This window comes from Hyalella azteca, unplaced genomic scaffold (genome assembly GCF_000764305.2).
Source record: "Hyalella azteca isolate HAZT.00-mixed unplaced genomic scaffold, Hazt_2.0.2 contig11709, whole genome shotgun sequence".
NCBI lineage: Eukaryota > Metazoa > Arthropoda > Malacostraca > Amphipoda > Hyalellidae > Hyalella > Hyalella azteca.
The window spans coordinates 155,558-174,392 of record NW_025941696.1 but is presented as its reverse complement, the minus strand read 5'-3'; the positions used below and the strand labels follow the sequence as shown (position 1 = coordinate 174,392).

The 18,835-nt window shown below is 37.4% G+C and overlaps 1 protein-coding gene across 1 annotated transcript; it reads right to left on the bottom strand.

The window, feature by feature from the left end:
- Positions 1-1,551: 1,551 nt before the first annotated feature.
- Positions 1,552-18,807, bottom strand: LOC108672790. Its single transcript, XM_018160524.2, has 7 exons — positions 18,551-18,807; positions 13,627-13,705; positions 8,381-8,468; positions 7,812-7,897; positions 6,902-7,009; positions 6,542-6,601; positions 1,552-2,910 (listed from the first exon to the last, which is right to left on the bottom strand). The coding sequence occupies exons 1-7, from the start codon at positions 18,703-18,705 to the stop codon at positions 2,824-2,826; spliced, it is 663 nt and encodes a 220-aa protein (XP_018016013.1). The 5' UTR covers positions 18,706-18,807; the 3' UTR covers positions 1,552-2,823.
- Positions 18,808-18,835: the final 28 nt, after the last annotated feature.

The window sequence follows — 18,835 nt, the reverse complement described above, 5'->3', positions numbered from 1 at the left end:
TGTAATAAACTAAAATTTAAAGTGTTGTCGAAGCAACAAAGAGGCAATTGATTTCAAGAGCTTATGGCAGCTTGGTAAAATATCGCTCCTTTCGATGTCTTAGCAAACAAAGAACAATGAATTCTATGGAAGCCCTGACTGATGCTATATACCGTTGGGGCGCTGAGAGGGAAATGAAAAGACGCGACCACCAGTCCAACAAATGGGTTATCGTTAAAAATTGTTATATACCTGAATTGTAAATGATAAGGAGGGAATTTGTATCAATAATTTGTTTGAATGTTCTATGGAGACCAAATTATCATACAATTCTATCGTTTTTTTACACGGAATACTGATCTCATATAATCGAGCCCTACTTTACGCAGAGAATATAACGTCTCAAAAAATTCAACCGACGACTCTCAGCTTTTGAATCATTAAAATACTCTTCACCATTAAAAATAAATTTTATTTGCAATTTCGCAATGGACATGGATTCAGAATCCGTTCTCAGTAAAGATAAATTCAAAATCATTAAATAATTATTTTATTTTCTTGAGCCTTACTTCATCCTTGGTCGACATAGCAAACTTGGTCCGCAAACGAAAAGGCCACAACCCTTGAAACTTTTCCGTGACAAAACACCATCAAACCCCTCGATGTCAATAACCAACTAAATCTGTGACAAATATCCGTCTATTCTGAGAGGAAATCAATCCAATTTATTTTCAAAAACAAGCCCATCAAGCCCATCAGTTACACTAACACATCACACCCAAGGTGATTTATCCTTGCATACTTCACGGTCATTTATGCATATCCCATGACCGAGCAGTTACTCTTAATTAACAGCTCCACTCGCTGTCACGGCTCAAAGCCTGCCACGTCTCTTCTGCATTTCCTGCTGAAAGAAACTCGGCCAATATTTACGCCGGGCTCACGCGCAGGGCCGAGTCTGCCTACATCAAAGCCGCTGCCGCGCCCAGCATCTAACGAAGCGCAGCGCGCGCCGATGCTCGAATTTCTCGCCCCGAGCCACTGCTGCTAATTAGATCGGCTTGTGTTGGTCAATTTCGTTAATGCGAGAGAATTTTTGAGGAGTTACGCTAGCCCTGAAATGAGATCCCGAGAAATTCTAGCCTTCGCAGGATCAGGAAATAATCTTCTCAGTGAATTCAGAGCAGTTTTGATATTAGAGAAGCTCCTGATTGATCAATGAAACGAATTTCCGGTTGCCAGCTCCCAGCATGAAGTTGTTCGTACTGTAAAAGAAATTGAATCGATATACTGTATGGAAATGCAATAATCTGGTTAGTTGATTGAAATATAATCAATATGTTTCTATTACGGAATTAAAGATCATCTGTTGATGAATTTTCCGGCCCCATGCAAGGTTTTGCCGAAGCACTTGGAAAAAGAAACGCTTATAAAATCACATATATTTTTCGAAACTAGAAGTATCGTTAAATGAAATCATAGGTATAAAATTTTCTTTTTCATGCTCAAATGAAAAAAAAAATCGAAATTGCATTTAAATCTCACATTCAGAAGCATTTTCTAACGGTGTATCAATAAAATTTATACATAACTATTTTTTAAACTCTAGTCTTATGTTTTGCTTACACCAAGTGCCTTGTTATCTCCTCGAGTGTCATTTTTTGAATTTATTAATTTTATGGAGTTGACTAGCAGGTGAAGTATACGCGAGCTTTTAAAAGAAGAAACGTGTATAAAAATGGAATGTTCTCCTGCGTATTTATAGGTTCTAAGGGCAAATAAGTGTCTAAAATTTCATAAATAGTGAAAATTTCGTATTTTCCAATCAGATTTAGTGCCTAATTTATATAATATTCATATCACATCATGGGCCCGTCGTTACCTTCATTCGGTGCAAACATTATTGGGTAGACGCCCATATAGTAACAATTTTAATAGCATATTTAGGGTGTATATTTTTTCATCATAGTCTCAGATTTACATAATAATATTTAAAGTTAGAGATTTTGACTTTATATTGACAGAACTATTAGAACTACAATATTAGTTCTAACTATTTGGTTATGAAGGAAAAGCTTTGTAAAACTAGGAGATTCCATCAAATTAACGGTCTATATTGTTCACATTTTGTGACCTAGAAACATAATTGATTTATAAGTGTTTTTATCAGAATAAGATACAGGTTCGATACGAAATCTGCATTGTGGGTACTGAGGTGGGATACTAATAACTCAGAGTTATTGGGACTTCATGGAATTCATCATATGTTAATGTTCTACTTCCTAACACCACGACATTCATCCAAACTTTAACATTACGGCTCAATATGCATGTAACAAAAACACCACCCACCATCAATGATACTTCACTATTTACAACGTCACTTGTTTCATGATTATTAGCCATACTCTGTGCTGAATTAATTTAAAATATTTAGATGGATTGTCGCGAGATAATGAGTTGTTAAATGTGATAGTTTGTCAATGCAAAGATACGACATTATATAAGGTATAACAACACTCGTATATTATTTCACTTCGTGACATTTCAAGTTACCTAAATTTATAGAATTTACCCTGTTACTTTTTTTCATTAAAAAACTTTAGAAGATGTGTGTATAAATCATCCGATATGATGGTTTTCTATTTTAAATCTATATTTTTGTAGAATTGCGCATTTGTTATTATATATCTATCAAGGGGAAAATGTTTAAATAAAATATCTAGAACCTATAAAAATACCGATGACACTCTTAACAAACACTTGCTGCCCTGTATTCATGCTAGATCGTATTTCCTTCATGATTCTATCTATAGCGTCGCGTGTCTCTTGATAAGAGGGTGTCTAGAGGCTGAACTGATCACTAGGAAGGTACGACTGGCCAGACTGCAGACTGCGATAGAATCTGAACACTCCGCCCACGCCAAGCACCTGCGACACATAAAGATCATCAGTAAATCGTTTTTTAACTATTATAATGATTAAGAAGTGTAAAAGATTCTACGCCATGATAAATCAAACTTCTTTGCTGATTAGCGTTCGTACAGGTGTTGTAGTGGGGTAAGTTACACTGCGTTTAGATACATGTACGTTGCGACGGAATAAACCTTGTTCCAAAACCTTGCTTATGATTAAAAAATTGCTCCTGTCTCTCCCTAAAATTTTCTTGAGAGACAAGAGAACAAATCTTCGTAAATGCGTACATGACTGGTTTGGTACTATTGCTTTTCAGCTGTAGTCATTTCTTCTGTTCCATAAAAGGAAGCGTCTTGCGATGCGAAGTCTTTCACTAGTCGCGGTCGGGACCCGAAATTGCGCATTGAGTGTCGCTCTCAGCAAACAGGTCTGGTTTGAATGTTCCCTAGCAGCTCTCGAAATTACGTTTTTTATATGTTCCCCGCTTCTGCAAGACTTGAAATGGAAGCTGTGAGAGCTGCCATTTTAGCGTCCTAACAGAACTATTGAGGCGCTAGGCCGCTCCTTACGACCCTAAAGTTTTATCAAAAGTCCTTGTAACTTTTCATCTTAATGACAACATCTCTCGATGAATTGAAGATAGAGTTGGTAACTTGTGCCGTCAGGAGAATGTTCTTGACTTTTTTATTGAGAATTGCTCCATCAGACACCTCCACATCTCAGGGAATGGCCACGCTGTCGATGGTGAAGTGAAGATGAGCTCGTTCTCAGGCTCGTTCTTGCAATTGTGACTCCAGGAGATTGAGATCCAGGGATTTATTTTCTCCAAGTCGCCTCATTTCTAGAAAGGTCTTTTTCACAAACGAAAGAAACATGATCGCCGGGGAAAATGATTCAAATATTCATATATATTTTTAAAATCATCGATATTAGCGGATGTAAATTTTAATGGTGCAATCGTTCTTGCATGGGATCTAACGGGGAAAAAAATCTTCAAGAGGTTATGAATTATTTTTTAACATTGTTAAATAATACTCTTAATTTAAAATAGGTGACTAATTAATATAGTTACATGTTTATATTGAAATTAGCATTGTTAATTTTCAAGTTGATTGGCTTTACTTTAATTAATAAGAATGGTTCACTATTTTCATTCTTCTGATCTGCATTATAGCCTTGATCTCTCATAGCCCTATGAGTTACCGCACAATCAGAAAGTGCAGTAGACTATTGAGTATTGATAATGGTCGATTGTTAACAGCTGCCATAACCATTTCAGTTCATGACCACGTGGAAGTAGTATTACTTTTATACATATTAGAACCCCTGGATGTATGCGGCATGTGCGCAATGTTAATAATTGCAGAAGTACATACCCCTGAATTGGAGCAAAATGCATTCATGAATAGGAGCATAAAATGATTTGATCGATTAAAGTAAATCTTTCCTATTCTTATGCTATCTTTAAAAAGTTTACCCAATCCTTAATGCCATCTGTCATAACTCCTCGCGTAGGCCAGCTGCAAGTCCCAAGATTTTGAAGTTCAATCTGTAATTTTCAACAACAAAATGGCACAAAGTTTATTCTGCCAGGATATTGTCGAGCCGCTCACGCAATGATGTTTTCGGGCCCCTCCAGAAACTTTACAATTCCATAAAGTGTTTGGTTCTTAGCGCCGGATTCCACTTGTGCGTCGGGTAACTTCTTGACTAACTTGAAGTTGCAAGGGTTTGTTTACTGCTCAAGTTCTGCAAGCTGGCCTAAACCGTCTTTCCTGTTCTTATGGTATTTGCTGGGCTCCAGCTAACAACGTACGTTTGCATTTAATTTAATTTATATTCAATAACTTCTATGTTCTGAAAGAAAATTCGTCCAGCAGTGTTATTAACTTTAGTTTAGGTTCCACAACGTTGAGTCACCTTACCGAAATATTACAGTCGCAATTAGATCAGTATCAGGAATTAAAAATCTGTGACACATGATTCATTTTTGATCATATACTTCTTAAAATTTCGATTATTTTTTAATGGATATTTTTACCGTCAAGTATATTAGCTTCCATAATTTTTAAATTATAATTTCTACCTATTATCTGTCTGTTTTCGTTTCTAGCGGTCTAAACATTGTCTACGCAAAATATTGTTGAACTTGTTACGTTATGTTCAGAAATAACTCCTAATGGATCAGCCGCAAGTCTTTTCTCTACGTTGACATCCGGACGCAACAAACTTGTAATTAACCCAGAGCTCCGGTCAAATCTGGCTAGCAGGACTGACGCTCGCGTAATCTCCGGACAGATCTTGCCACCAAAACACGTGTCTGCAGTTCACGGACATTATATTGCGGGGTTGTGGTACCAAAGTTTTTCCGATCCGTGCAGGTTTCCCTTTCATAATTAAAGTCTGCGAGAGCATGACTAGAATTTTTGAATTCGTATGTTATATATCTTTTTTAGTATTGAATGTCTAGCATTTGACCCCATGACTATAAGTTAGCAAAATTTAGCTTTCGTACCAAAGGCAATTTGATGATATGTAGTTTTGGTTTCTTTCTCTAGTATTAAAAAGTCAATTATCCAAAATTTTAACTAAACTTTTTATATTCCAGTGTTTTTGACGCCCTATTTTTTTAATAACTTTAATTATAGTGCCTTTAAAATTTGGAATGAGTTCAGTTACTAATGCATTATTCCTGCTCCTCAATAAACTTAACGAATAGCGTTCTGCTCTCACTATTCTCGAGCTTATCCCTCACAACGACATGGAAGTTCTTGATGGCCTGGCTTAGGCTAAGCTTGAACAGGAGTTGAACTTATAACAATACTTGCTGCAGTTCGTTTAACGTCTAACTGCTTCTGTTGAGGTTTAAGCACTTGAAGTGGACGTTTCGACTCAGGCTATAGCGGCTCAAACTCCGGAACCGGAGCGATAAACAACATCATAAGGACAATAAGCTAGAGATTTATGAGGCTTGTCGTCTGAAAATAAGGATTTATGACTTGAATAAAGTTTCTGGCACACTTTGTATCGGAGCTCGTGCTTAATTTACCGTATTTATGTAAACGAATTACTTCTTATTTAGTTGATAACTAATCCAATTTCTTCCTTCACTGGCAACTGAAATTTTGTCATAATACTTTGTATTAAATTTGTTTCTTACATTTTTCAAGTATTTATATATTGACTTCCAGATTAGAAAAAAATCCATGAATAAGTAAACCCAATATTTCCTTCAAACCGGCATTTCCCTATGCAACAACATTATTCGCTACATTGTTCGAAAAATCACTGATAAACTGTGTTACCGCCGCTTCAGTGACCAGCCTGTACGTGATAATAAACATCATGTGTCCGTTTTTATTCCAGTGTAACACTAGAAACCGCACATCTGAAACGGTGAAACGGTTTATTTTCACGGGGCGACCGGTCACTAGAACGCCGAGAAGACCGTTATTTCACGGTTTTCTCATACAGTATAATACTGCATTACCCCTGCGCAATCGACACAGCGACACTACCCGCTATATAGCTAAATTTTTCATCATCGAAATTTAACTCGAAGGTGAAATTACTTTCGGTTGCGACATTTCCATCAATAGGGATTTACCCTTGCCTATTGCTGAGTTCTATAACAAAGTATACTCACGTTGGCTATCAAGCGTATGATGAAGACTCCCATCTCGACTTTACTTTGGACGTCAAATTTCTGCACAGGAACAACATAGAAGTGCAAGGTTATTGTAGTATGCAATTGGAGGATATAGTTTAAGATCAATTGAGCGTGGATTAAATTAAATATTTATTTAAGCACATTTGGCCTCCATCAAAACTTCAGCATTTTGTCGATGCGAGTCTAGAATTAAGTATAAATAGCTCATCCACATTCTTTAGCAACTTGAACCTTATTGAATCATTTGAGGTTATTCATTATTAAGGACATTTGTCTTCATGGCCGAGCTTCTTCAAATCTGTAGTAATTTTTCATCATGTACTAGACATTATGCACCTTGTTGACGTGGTCCCTGAGGATATTGGAGTACATCGTACACACGCCCTCGAGCGGAGTCAGGGCCACCACTCCAACCATCCACAGCCCCACCCATCCTATTCGCTCCTGTAACGACAACCATAATGGTATTGATTGAATAAAAAAAAACTTTTTGATGATTAGTACCGATTGAATTATAGTTGATTATCCCAATTTAAAAAAATATATTTTTTTATTCCTTCGTTTTGAGTTTTCTGATGTCGAATTTTGAGCATTTTCCAGGCTTTATTAATTCGTTAGAGATAAAACAGGACGTTAGGACACGCACAACGCAATTGTACATACTCGATCATTGAAAGGTACGTATATATAGCCTCCCAGCTCCGTATTTCCTACAGCATCAACATGTGAACTTGACTTCAACTTTGATTTTATTTTCAAACCAAAAACAAAACCAATAACAAATACTTAGAAAAATTAATGACCTAGGCTCAAATCCTTTCATCCTATGCAAAATATCGCATTCCTACAAACCGGTAAAAGGCTTTATGCTCGCTCTGTGAGAAGCCAATTAAACGCACCATTTATACGAAAGTTCATGAAGGGTTTTCGATGTAACGTTTCGTCGGGTGAACATTTTGGTGAAGCCTCAGCACGCTTGCAGTTTTAATATGATAGATATTCTATGGTCCGGCCGCTGTTCTGTTGGCTCTAAATTCTGTTATTTTTATTAAATTTTTTTATGGGAAGCCATGAGAGATTTTAACTTCTCTTCGCACTACCATCCCACCAAACAAAATACTGCATGTATTTGCTAGTTATATTAAGAGGTTTCTTAAAATATATTCATCCTTTGAACGATATTTTTGGAATTAAACGTAGAAATTAGATAATAATTATTAATCATGCATAGGTGATGTAAGAATACCTGCAGCACAGCAGTATATAGCAGCACGCTGAGACTGAAGAGGGAGAGCTGTGTGCTCAGCACGGCCAGGTACGAAATCTGAACTCCTGTAGCAGATAACCGCAACATCTCTTATTAGTACACCTAACCTAGATATATATAATGATGAACTATCGGGATATGACTGTGTCGCTCTTGCTTTATTATTATTTCAACTAAGTGTCGGAAAAAAGCTGTAAACACGGAGTTTGAAGCTTAACCATGTATTTTCCACTCGGTTATAAGTTCAATTGACATAAATAAAAAAAATCGAAGCAGAAAATCTTTGAGGGGTTCAATAATGATATGGTTTCTTGAACCCCTCAATAAATCTCTGAAGGGTTCAAGTACACATGAATAATATATAGTAAAATAAATGAAATATATAGTAAAATAAATGGAATATATAGTAAAATAAATGGAATATATAGTAAAATAAATGGAATTTATAAATATATAGTAAAATAAATGAAATATATAGTAAAATAAATGGAATATATAGTAAAATCAATGGAATACATTAAGCGAGGTGGCATTAAATTGAGACTGACCGTAGTACAGTTCAGCGAGGTCTTTTCGCACGTAGGAGAGCTGGTAGAGCAAGCAGCAGTACATGGACGCCACGAACACTGAGCACACCTGAGACAAATGCAATGTTTTTACTGTGAAAAAATATACGTACATGAAATGACAGTCTTTCAACAACGCAAGTAGACTCTTTCGTTTCAAACCTCGTGAGTTAAGGTGGAATGCAATGCAGTAGAAATTTAAATAATTTTTAAAATAAAAGTTGTCAGGTCATCAGAGATTGCAAGTAATACCTTCTTGCTTTATAATCAATACCAGGTATTTGCACGTTTTGTTTTGCATGCGTGTGAAAAATTGTTATATCTTTTAATTAAACTGATTGAATATAGAAAAGTTTTTCACAAAACGTTTTGCTGTTCTATAGCGTCTAGATGTTACCGTTCTCCGAATTTTTAAACGGAAAAATCGAGTTGGACGATTACTTTTGCTTGTGAATTTTTCTCGGAGTAGTGCAAGTAATTTGACTATAGTTTTTTTAACAATATTGCATTCTACACTAAGAAAAACGTGTTACTCATTGTCCGAATAGTGATGCACTTCTTGCCCTTGTGTGGGTTTTTCTGATCCCGTTTTGCTAGAAAAAAAGGGCGCATCAGTGCTACGAGTGGAGATTTCGTCTTTATTTTGACACTATAATCCATTCGCTTTTTTGAGCGTACATCGATGAAAAGATCACTAGCGGAACGGCCCGACTACGATTTAGAGAACCGGACCCAGAAATTAGTTTCTGGCTTGTAATCAGGAATTGTGATCAGAGAAAGGTAGGTTACTCAATCAAGTGAAATAATAATAAGCTACAACCAACAAATTGGTAAAAAAACAATAGAGTTACTAATATTAGAGAGAATGGGATCATTGGCTTTTAATGTGGTTCAATTAACGGTTTCGGCTGGGCTTATATCACGAATTCTGTCTTAGCTAACAATGAGCATACTGATTTTATACGTAGACCGCCTTTTTTTATTGGATCTCAATTTCAAAATAGACTCGATGACATCACTAATTCCGACTGTGATGAAAAGTAGCCTGAGGGTCGCTGAGCCCGATGGGCTTTAACGGGACGGCTGGAAAGCTTCGATCCAGTCTACACTGAGCGAAATTTTCTGGAGAGGAATTATCCGCAATACTCTTACATTAATGATGAATTAAGGCATTCTAATTATTTTCGCGGTTTAAGCATAACTTTAATAATCATTAACACGAGTCGGGTAATCAGGAAACTAGAGAATAGAAAGAGCTTGGTTACCTGGTTACTGTTACCTATCATTAGGGGAGTCCAACGATGATTCTGGATACACGGCTTTACTCAAGATCATTTAAAAATATGAATTCGTTAGAGGATTTTAGATATTTTAGCTCTTTGAGACAACCTATACCTAAACTTCACTATCTCTGTTTGAGTTTCGTCTAAAGAAATTCATTCTCTCTTGACGTAAGCTCTCAAAAGATTTTGTATAAAGCGAAGGGACGACGCTCAGGTCATGCATTCGACTGGACCTCTAGAGTGGCCACTCCACTGGAGGAGTTGGACACGAGTCCTTTAGATAGGATTTTTTTGTCGCTTGAACAACCTCCCGAGATTTGATAGCGTCTCTGCTCCTGAAAACTCCTGCGAGGGACGACCTAACTCGAGACGAGACGGCTGCAATAGAAGAAAAAGCGCGCCTCTTCCTAGGCTGGCTGACGAAGGTAATTTTTGCCATCGGTCGCGATGCTCGAACTTCTTGCCATAACGAACCATTCATCAAGAGTGAAAAAATCTCAAACCTTCAGTAATTTCAGCTCAGCTAGATAGTACAGAATATCCTTAGAAAAACACAAAATTAATTCGACATCTTCGGTGATTGATGAGGAAAGTCGAGTCCTGCTCTATGATGTTGGTACTGTTTTTGTTGACTTAATATTAGCTGGAATAAATTTAAGACTCCTAGACAACGTTCATTATTTGAATAAAATCATGGTAGTTTACCTAAGAATGTTGGCCAGTCAATAACAATATTTCCTAAAATTAAACACTCTGTGAACATTTTTTTATATAGTCCACAATTTAAAAAAAATATTACATTCGCAACCCCACTCAAATGAAGGAGTTATTGGAATCCTGAACTTGAGTATCTTAAAGACCTTCAAAGCCAAGGTTCCGTGTGCTGCCTTTGTTTACTGTGCGCCTTGGGCGGCGCGCCTTTGTAGTGCAGGCTTAACCATTAGCGAGATAGCACTGCAGCTCATCCTCTGCTTGAGCTTATCTTGCCCCTGTAATAGTGCTGGGGGTACATTCCCCTATAGTGGTGCCGGGAAGTACATTCCCCTATAGTGGTGCCGGTGAGTGCATTCCCCTATAGTGGTGCCGGGGAGTGCATTCCCCTATAGTGGTGCCGGGGAGTGCATTCCCCCATAGTGGTGCCGGGGAGTACATTCCCCTATAGTGGTGCCGGTGAGTGCATTCCCCTATAGTGGTGTACCATATTAAGCCACAACATGTATTCGTAGCAAAAATCATTTCAATTGCCGAGCTCCAATCAGAATAGTACAAGGATACGTCTCAAGTTATTATATAAATGCAGAGGTGGGCAGTAGCGTGCTACATGTAGCGGCCGCTACATTTTCAGTAGCGGTAGCGGCGCTACATTTAAGCAATTGTAGCGGTAGCGGTAGCACCCGCTCCATATTCAAGTAGCGATACGAGGTTTTGCCGCTACAGTGCTACCGCTACATTTATAGATAAAGCCTTTACATTTTACTTAATAGTATTAAATATTATTTAAAAACCAGCATGATACATACATAATATAAATTACAGAATAAAACTGCACGAAAGATTTCGGTGTAATGTTGTCAACTTCAGCCTGTTACTAGTGTCAACATGTTAGTTGTTAGTCCAGAGGTCGGCAGTAGCGCGCTACATGTAGCGGCCGCTACATTTTCGGTAGCGGTAGCGGCGCTACATTTAAGCAATTGTAGCGGTAGCTCACGCTACATTTAGAGCATGTAGCGGTAGCGGCCGCTACATTTCAAAGTATCGCTGCCCAGCTCTGTATAAATGTATGATGGTAAGCCAAAGTTTACACCACATCAATAATTGATTCGTCTCGTTATGTCTCGCTAAAATGGCTATAAATTCCGGGAAATTTTAAGGTACCTATTTTAACCGGGATGTCTCGTCTCGTCTCGGAATCGTCCCGGAATTCCTACGGAGGGCTGAAAATTGTCCCGGTTTTTATTGCGAACCGGGACAGAGCCTGTTGTCTCGTCTCGTCTCGTCTCGGATAAGAAAAAATACCAAACGCAGGAGTCTAATTCCCCTATAGTGGTGCCGGGGAGTGAATTCCCTTACTTCAGCGAAGGCTCGAGCAGTATACTGATTTTGTCCACTAAGCAGCGTTTTCCTTCTTCCAGTGAAGATTTTGTATTATACATTAATCCCATCTATTATTTTCTATTTTAGGCCATCTTAGGCTGTAACACGCCGAATATTTGTGCTTCAATGAAGCAGAGCACAAATTACAATATCACGTTTTCATTATTTACTTTTTTCTATATTGAATGTCTCACTTTAATATATCTCTCATTCGCTAACGTCAAATCTTGTTTGCTGTGACAAGCTCAACGGAATTAAGCAGGGATTTAGAATGATTTTCACGTCCTTTTCTTCGTCAACGTGCGTGAAGTCATCTCGCCATCGACGGCCGAGTCAACACGGCGCAGTTCATCGCCAGATTGAATGGTGTTTGCTGAGCTCTTTTTCTCAATTCCGTTGCCTGCAGAACATAATCTCATGTGTGCGTCGTGATGCACGCGCGGCTAGCGTCATATAGGGGAAAAAAATTAAATACATAACGAAATTGGCTGCTAATTTAATCGTCGTCGGACGTTCTTGAAGAGTTAGTGAGATATATAGGAGCCAAATTGAAATATATGTCGAAATTGGCTGCTAATTTAATCGTCGTCGAACGTTCTTGAAGAGTTAGGGAGATCTTACTGTATAATAGTACTGGTTTATTAATAAATGCGTCAACCTGTTCGAAAAGAAAAACAGATGACAAAAACACCATACTATGTTGTTTTTGCATAAATATTCTTCAGAAAGATTTGGATATTTTTTTGCTGTCTAACATATATAGGTAAGTTGTATTTGTAAATTTTCAAGCACAAAAACCCGAAATTTTTTATTATGTCAAACAGAATGCGTTAATTACGCGAATGAATGCCAAAAATTTAGTAAGTATTTCTATTAGAGAAGTTTAACATTAATTTTTCAGTGGTGATGTAATTTACATTCTTTGATGCAACGAATAATTTAAATTTTTAGTACAATTTATGCGTCTTGCTTTAATTATGTAATCCCTTGCAGAAGCCTTGTAAGCTAAAGAAAAAATCTTCTCTAAGTTTCTTCGCCGAAGTTCAGCCATTAAGCTTTCAGATCTGATTCGCCCGGAGAGTCGGTGAGCGCCCTAATGAAAGACGTGGCAGTCAACTGAGATTTAATCGCAGGGACGGCCGGCTGAATTGACTCGAAGATATTCATGAGCTGTGTTCCCATCACTAAAACTGAATTCGGTGCGTGAAAATTCGTTATTGGGTTTCTAAGATAAGCGTATTAAATTGATGAAAATTCTAGGTTGATTAATTCCTAGATTTAAAATTCCTTGATAAATCGTTATAAAAATTTCATAGGAAACCTAATTATTCCAAATAGATCTATCTTCCTGTAATAATTTGACCGTATCAACAAGCAATGTCTCACAATCTGCCACGATATTCGTTCGTTCAATGAGTACTCAGTTTACTATTCTGAATACAATGTTGTTTATTTCATCCAGAAAACTTCATCAACTATGAACAAAGATTTTTTCCCTCACAAAATTTCTTGTACAACAACATACGTTTATCATATAATCTCTTCCTTCATATATTGAATAAAATTTTCAGTTACAAAAATCAGTTGCAAAAACATAATGATTAAGTTGGAAACATTAAAGCCGCTGCATAAAAATGTTTCCCCCTAATTGAACGCTCCCTAAACCCACAGCTGGTCTACGGATACATGCCGTAACAATTCACTAACACAGAAATCAGTCAACACAAATCATCACACGATTCATACAAATCTTCATACAAAATTATTCAAACCATCTAAACATAAACACGATTTAAGTAACATCAACCCACATGATCATCTTTATTAAATATTAATCACGAAATACTTTACCATTGTGAAGAAGGCTGCGAGGAGAGCGGCTGTGCGCGCGTCGCACACCCACGGACGCCCCGCTCGCAGCTGGCGCAGCCTGACCAGAACAAGCCTTTTAGCCACTAGTCTTATGATCAACTATTCACATATCAATAAAATTTCCTCCTTTATATCATGATTCATATTCAATTTATATCCGATCAACTATGTACTTCAAAGGACCCTGCGGTACAATTTATAATATAATTTTTCTTTATAATTTTGTTGTATGTTTAATTTGTAGGCAGTAAACCGTGGTCGCTATGCACGAACCTGTCAAGTGGATAAGAACCAATATAACTCTGAGCAATACACGGGAAATGCCGCTGTGTACATTAGTACGCAAGAACTGCCGCTGAATATGACGATGAGGACATTACGTAGACTCCTGCGTCTCGAAATAATTTTCTCGAATTGAACCGGGACAGACGAAACGAGACGGGAAAATTCCGGGAAAAAATAACGGGACAGAGGATAAACTTTGTCCCGGAATAAAAGTATGAACCGAGACAAGACTTCTTTCCCGGACTTTAAAACTTGTGTCCCGGTAAATTATGAACCGGGACGAGACAGACAGATTTGAAACGAGACATAACGAGACGAGTCGAAATTTGTCTTAATTATTTAAGACAAAACAAGTTTTTCGATTACGATACGAATCATTTCGAAAACATGTGTTGAAGAATGACAAGTTAGCCCTTTATTGCTACTAATAGGGCCACAGACAGTTACCAGTTAAATTGAGTTAGTTGCAGATTTAGCAAAATTTGTCTGACTAACTGACATGGCAGTTAATTAGTGGTCCGACAAACACCGCAAAACTGTCGATGTATGGCTGAGTATTGAGTCAAAAATGTTACTCTTAATTATGTCTAAACTAAGGCTTCGATGGCACTTATGGGAACCGTACGAATATGAGTCGAGTTCATTATGCGTTCGGAACGAGTTCAGGTGCCATGGAGCGCATAGGGAGTAGATACTCAATGACTCAATGTCTAAATTACTAGGCCAATTAGTAGACAGTGGAGTGGAGTCCTGGTAAGATATTCCTAATAATACTAAAGCTAGTTTTAGATTATCGCTGCCTTTAGTAAAATTTTGTGCTACGCCCCCAGGAAAGAAATCTTCACAATTGAGCAGTTTCCTGAATTGTTATCAAACACTTGGGCTTGTTTAACGTTATTTAGAAAGGATGCACATGGATATTTCGAGTTCTTTTTTGAAGATCAAAATATTATATTTTTTCCAACTTAAATTTTGTTGCATTTTAAAATGTTGTTGATATTTTTTTCCAGACTTTTTGTTGAAGGAGATTGCTTAAGGCAAGATCGATGAATCTGTTTCTGTGATTGAGCTGGAGGCAAATCAAAGTCTGTCCAGTCAGCCGGTGTCACCAGCTACAGCTAGTATGGCCTCCTCCAAACCATCATAGAACACAATTTAAAAAAAAACGTGTTTTCCCATTCCTATTTGCCTGTCAAGATTAAGTACCATAGTAAACCACAACATGAATTCGTAGCAAAAATCATTTCAATTGCCGAGCTCCAATCAGAATAGTAAAAGGATACGTCTCAAGTTATTATATAAATGCAGAGGTGGGCAGTAGCGCGCTACATGTAGCGGCCGCTACATTTTCTCATTAGTATGTCGTTGAGTACATTAGTATGTCGTTGAGTACATTAGTATGACGCTGAGTACATTAGTATGTTGTTGAGTACATTTGTGGAGAGTCAAGCAGAAAAAACGGTTTAAAACTGTTTGTAGGCCGATTTCTCTTTATTGGATTTTCCTGCTTGTTTCTATCATTTATTATGAATTTTCTTTTGGTTGCTTATTTTTGTTTGGAGTTTTGCGTGTTTGACTAGCGTAAATTACACAGAAGTTAGCGGAATTTCCCTCTACATTTTCTTCCATTATAATTACCACAAAATCATATTTTTGAGGTGAAAATTTTGAATCATAAATTTTGCATCCAAACTTCTTGATCCAAAATGGAAAATATATTTCATTTGAGCATTAACCTCACATGAAAAAATACAGCGAAACGAATTTTAAAGTTACTTTCATAAAAATTAAGCAAGCGGTTTAGAATTGCCTTCCATAAAGTACTCGACATTAATGCCAACAAATCTTTTAAAAGCCTCCAGACCGTTCGGCTCTTTGAACAGCTATAGTAGTGATTTTTAAATCGTCCATATAGACTTGCATGTAACATTTATTGATTAAAAATAAGTTTTCGAGTATCTGTTAGGGCAGAATTTCAATTTATCAGTACACAGCATATTTAAGAAAATCAACACTACTGAATGAAAGATTAATACTAGGATATCCGATAAGAGATAACAGTTATCGATGTTAACCTGTTTATTTTTCCTTTCTACTTCTTAGACACCGCAACAAAATGTTTGTCATTCTATTTTAAAATTTGTAAAAATTGTATAATTTTTTCTTCTAACGTATCGAAGGCTTGATCGAACCCGTCATTTGTCGCCAATATATAATTGGTCGCCAGGCAGCCCAGTCAGCCGCATTAAATTTATTGAGGGTCACATTTCATTAGAATCGTACGCAAATCGCCTCACCAATATCGGCTTTTATCAAAATTAATTAAATTTGTCGGTTCTATTTGCTACGTATAGATTGTCAGAGAGCGCGGGTGCACCTTCGACAGATGTACGAATTGACTGTTTGTCACAAAATTATTCTGGTGAATGAATTGATGTTTGCCCCGTAAATTTTTTTTCTCAGTCTCTTGATCGCTCGCTCTTGTTATTCCCATTTAGCTTCACATCGCTTATATAGCTCCCCGTAATTTAGGATCTTAAAATATTATTCTGTCATTAGGATCGTTATCGGTCAGGTGTGATTGTGTTCTGATTATTATCTAACATCACTTATTCTGTGTCGTGAATCTTTGTAAGAAATTACCACTTCAACGCATTGCTGCCTTCACTTGCTGCCAGGTGACAAGGTAGCGCACCTCTAATTTAGCTTAGATATTTTACCTGCGACCTGACGCTTGGCCCTCGCATCTTCAGCGACGGCAGGCTCATAGTTCTTGCTAAGACTATTATTCTATTATCTTATTATTTTATGTGCATGCGATTCGAACAGGACTGATTATTTACTAAATTATTCATTCCTCACGTATTAACAAGGTACGATTTATCGAAGGCCCACCATAGTTTACGTTTGGGCATAACCTCCATTAGGGATGTTTAAGGTGGATGTAAATTAACTTGGGGTTTGTGGGTTCTAGTATAGGAAAATGGAGGTTTAGATTTCATTTTTCCTCTAAATCTTCTCCTAGCACATGAACCTGCTACTGTCCTGCCGGTCATTAAATTAGGATGAGCCTTCCTCCTACTTAAACTCCTCTTTTGTTAGATTCGTTTCTTGAATCATAGCCTAACAGTCGTGACCTGGGTTACACACTGACTCCAAATAGATTTAGGTGTATGACTAATATTTATATGCATTGCTTCATACTCGCTTTTAATGCCTATATTATTGCATTTATCGAGACAGTGGACGCCAGCTCTGCATATGCTAAGCCCAATTAATATTTTCAACAGTATAAACTATGCCCGTTGCTGAGCTGTCTGCTCTGGTCCCGACATTTCCCTGACCTTGCCCGTCCCGACCAAAATATTGAAGATTTATTCTTTCGTATTTTCGTCTTTATATTTCGGATGCCCTGGCCTGTAATCTTTGCAGTCTGGACTAAGGCCTATCTTGATTATTGAGTCTTACCTACGAAGAGTCTAGAAGTGGACCCTTAGATTAAATCTAATAAATTTTCTTTCTTCTGCTTATTGATCTTTACTTAACATATTATGTTGCGAATTGAAACAATCTTTACATCTTCTTGTAGATTACGGTTGGTTTTTCGGTGGCCACTGCAGCGAAAGCGTGACTGCAAGTTACTATTATGTGAATGCGTCTTCCACTGTCAGTTCTGGAGCAGCAGAAGTCGAGCCAGTGACGCGCCTCCTAATGTTTGTATAATTAGGCTCCAAATCTGCCTTGCCGTTGCTGAACCTACATTAATTATTCAGCTAGTTTTGTCCTTTTCATGGTAGCGTTCCTGAGCCGACGTGTCACAGGCAATAAAAACGTTGAACACGTAATGATCTAACGAGGTTTGCTGGCTAATTATCTCGTCATGGCCGCGTCAACATGCAGCGCGCTCAATGATATCGCTCGGTTTCAACTTAACTAACCAGAGTCAAGAAGTGAGCAGCGCCTGAAAGAAATTCGCGTGTTTGTTTTTTTAGCACGGAAATTAAGAAACTGCCTGGACGTACAGATGACTCAAGCAATGTAACAATAAATATTTTACCCGTTCGGGAAGTTTTGTTGAAGAAATATTATTTATAATATTATATTGGAAATGAAAATTCATGATTGTATTCATAACTTGAATTCACCGAACGTTGCGTTTCTAAATAATATTTAATCTGCGGTCATTATCTTCATTTTTTTATTTTATTCATTTTCATCAAATGTTTGTGCGCGATATATTTATGGAATTGGGGTTTGTTTGAGTTTAACTTCCATTTAGGTTATGGATTACGCCAAAGCAGCATTTTTAAAAATTATTCTGTAATAACTTAAGATTAAGTTAATTGGGGAAAATTTTAAACTATATCTAATTTATTTGGCGCGTCATCCAACTGTATTTTACTCTTCTTACCAACAACCTGACAAGTGAAGTTCACAGCGTGAACGGGTAAATTTTTCTGCCTCGTTATCTGCGTACTCAGCTACTTGCTATATTTGACTTCCTTAACGTCTTTTGAACACAAATAACTCCATGAAATTTTGATCTAACGGAGAAAAACTCGTCAAAATTTTCAATAATTCATTAATAAATTAATAATTTACAATAATTAAATCTCACCAAGAGTTGCGCTGGCGCACGCAGCAGCAGGCTGGGGTTTGAGCCTCGTCCAGCGGCAGCAGGATGGTATCGTAATTGGAGGACTGGTCCTTGCTGTGGTACTCGGTGGTTAGTTTAACCGGGTGGTACCGCTTCTTGTGGTATACGAACGACATCTTACTTTAGTTCTAATAAAATGAAATAAGCACCGGAGCGAAATTGTCGTTTTCGATTTGTTCAATCGCCTACGTTTGATCACAAAATTTCTACTCGGCAAACGGGTTCATCAACCTGCAAAATGGAACT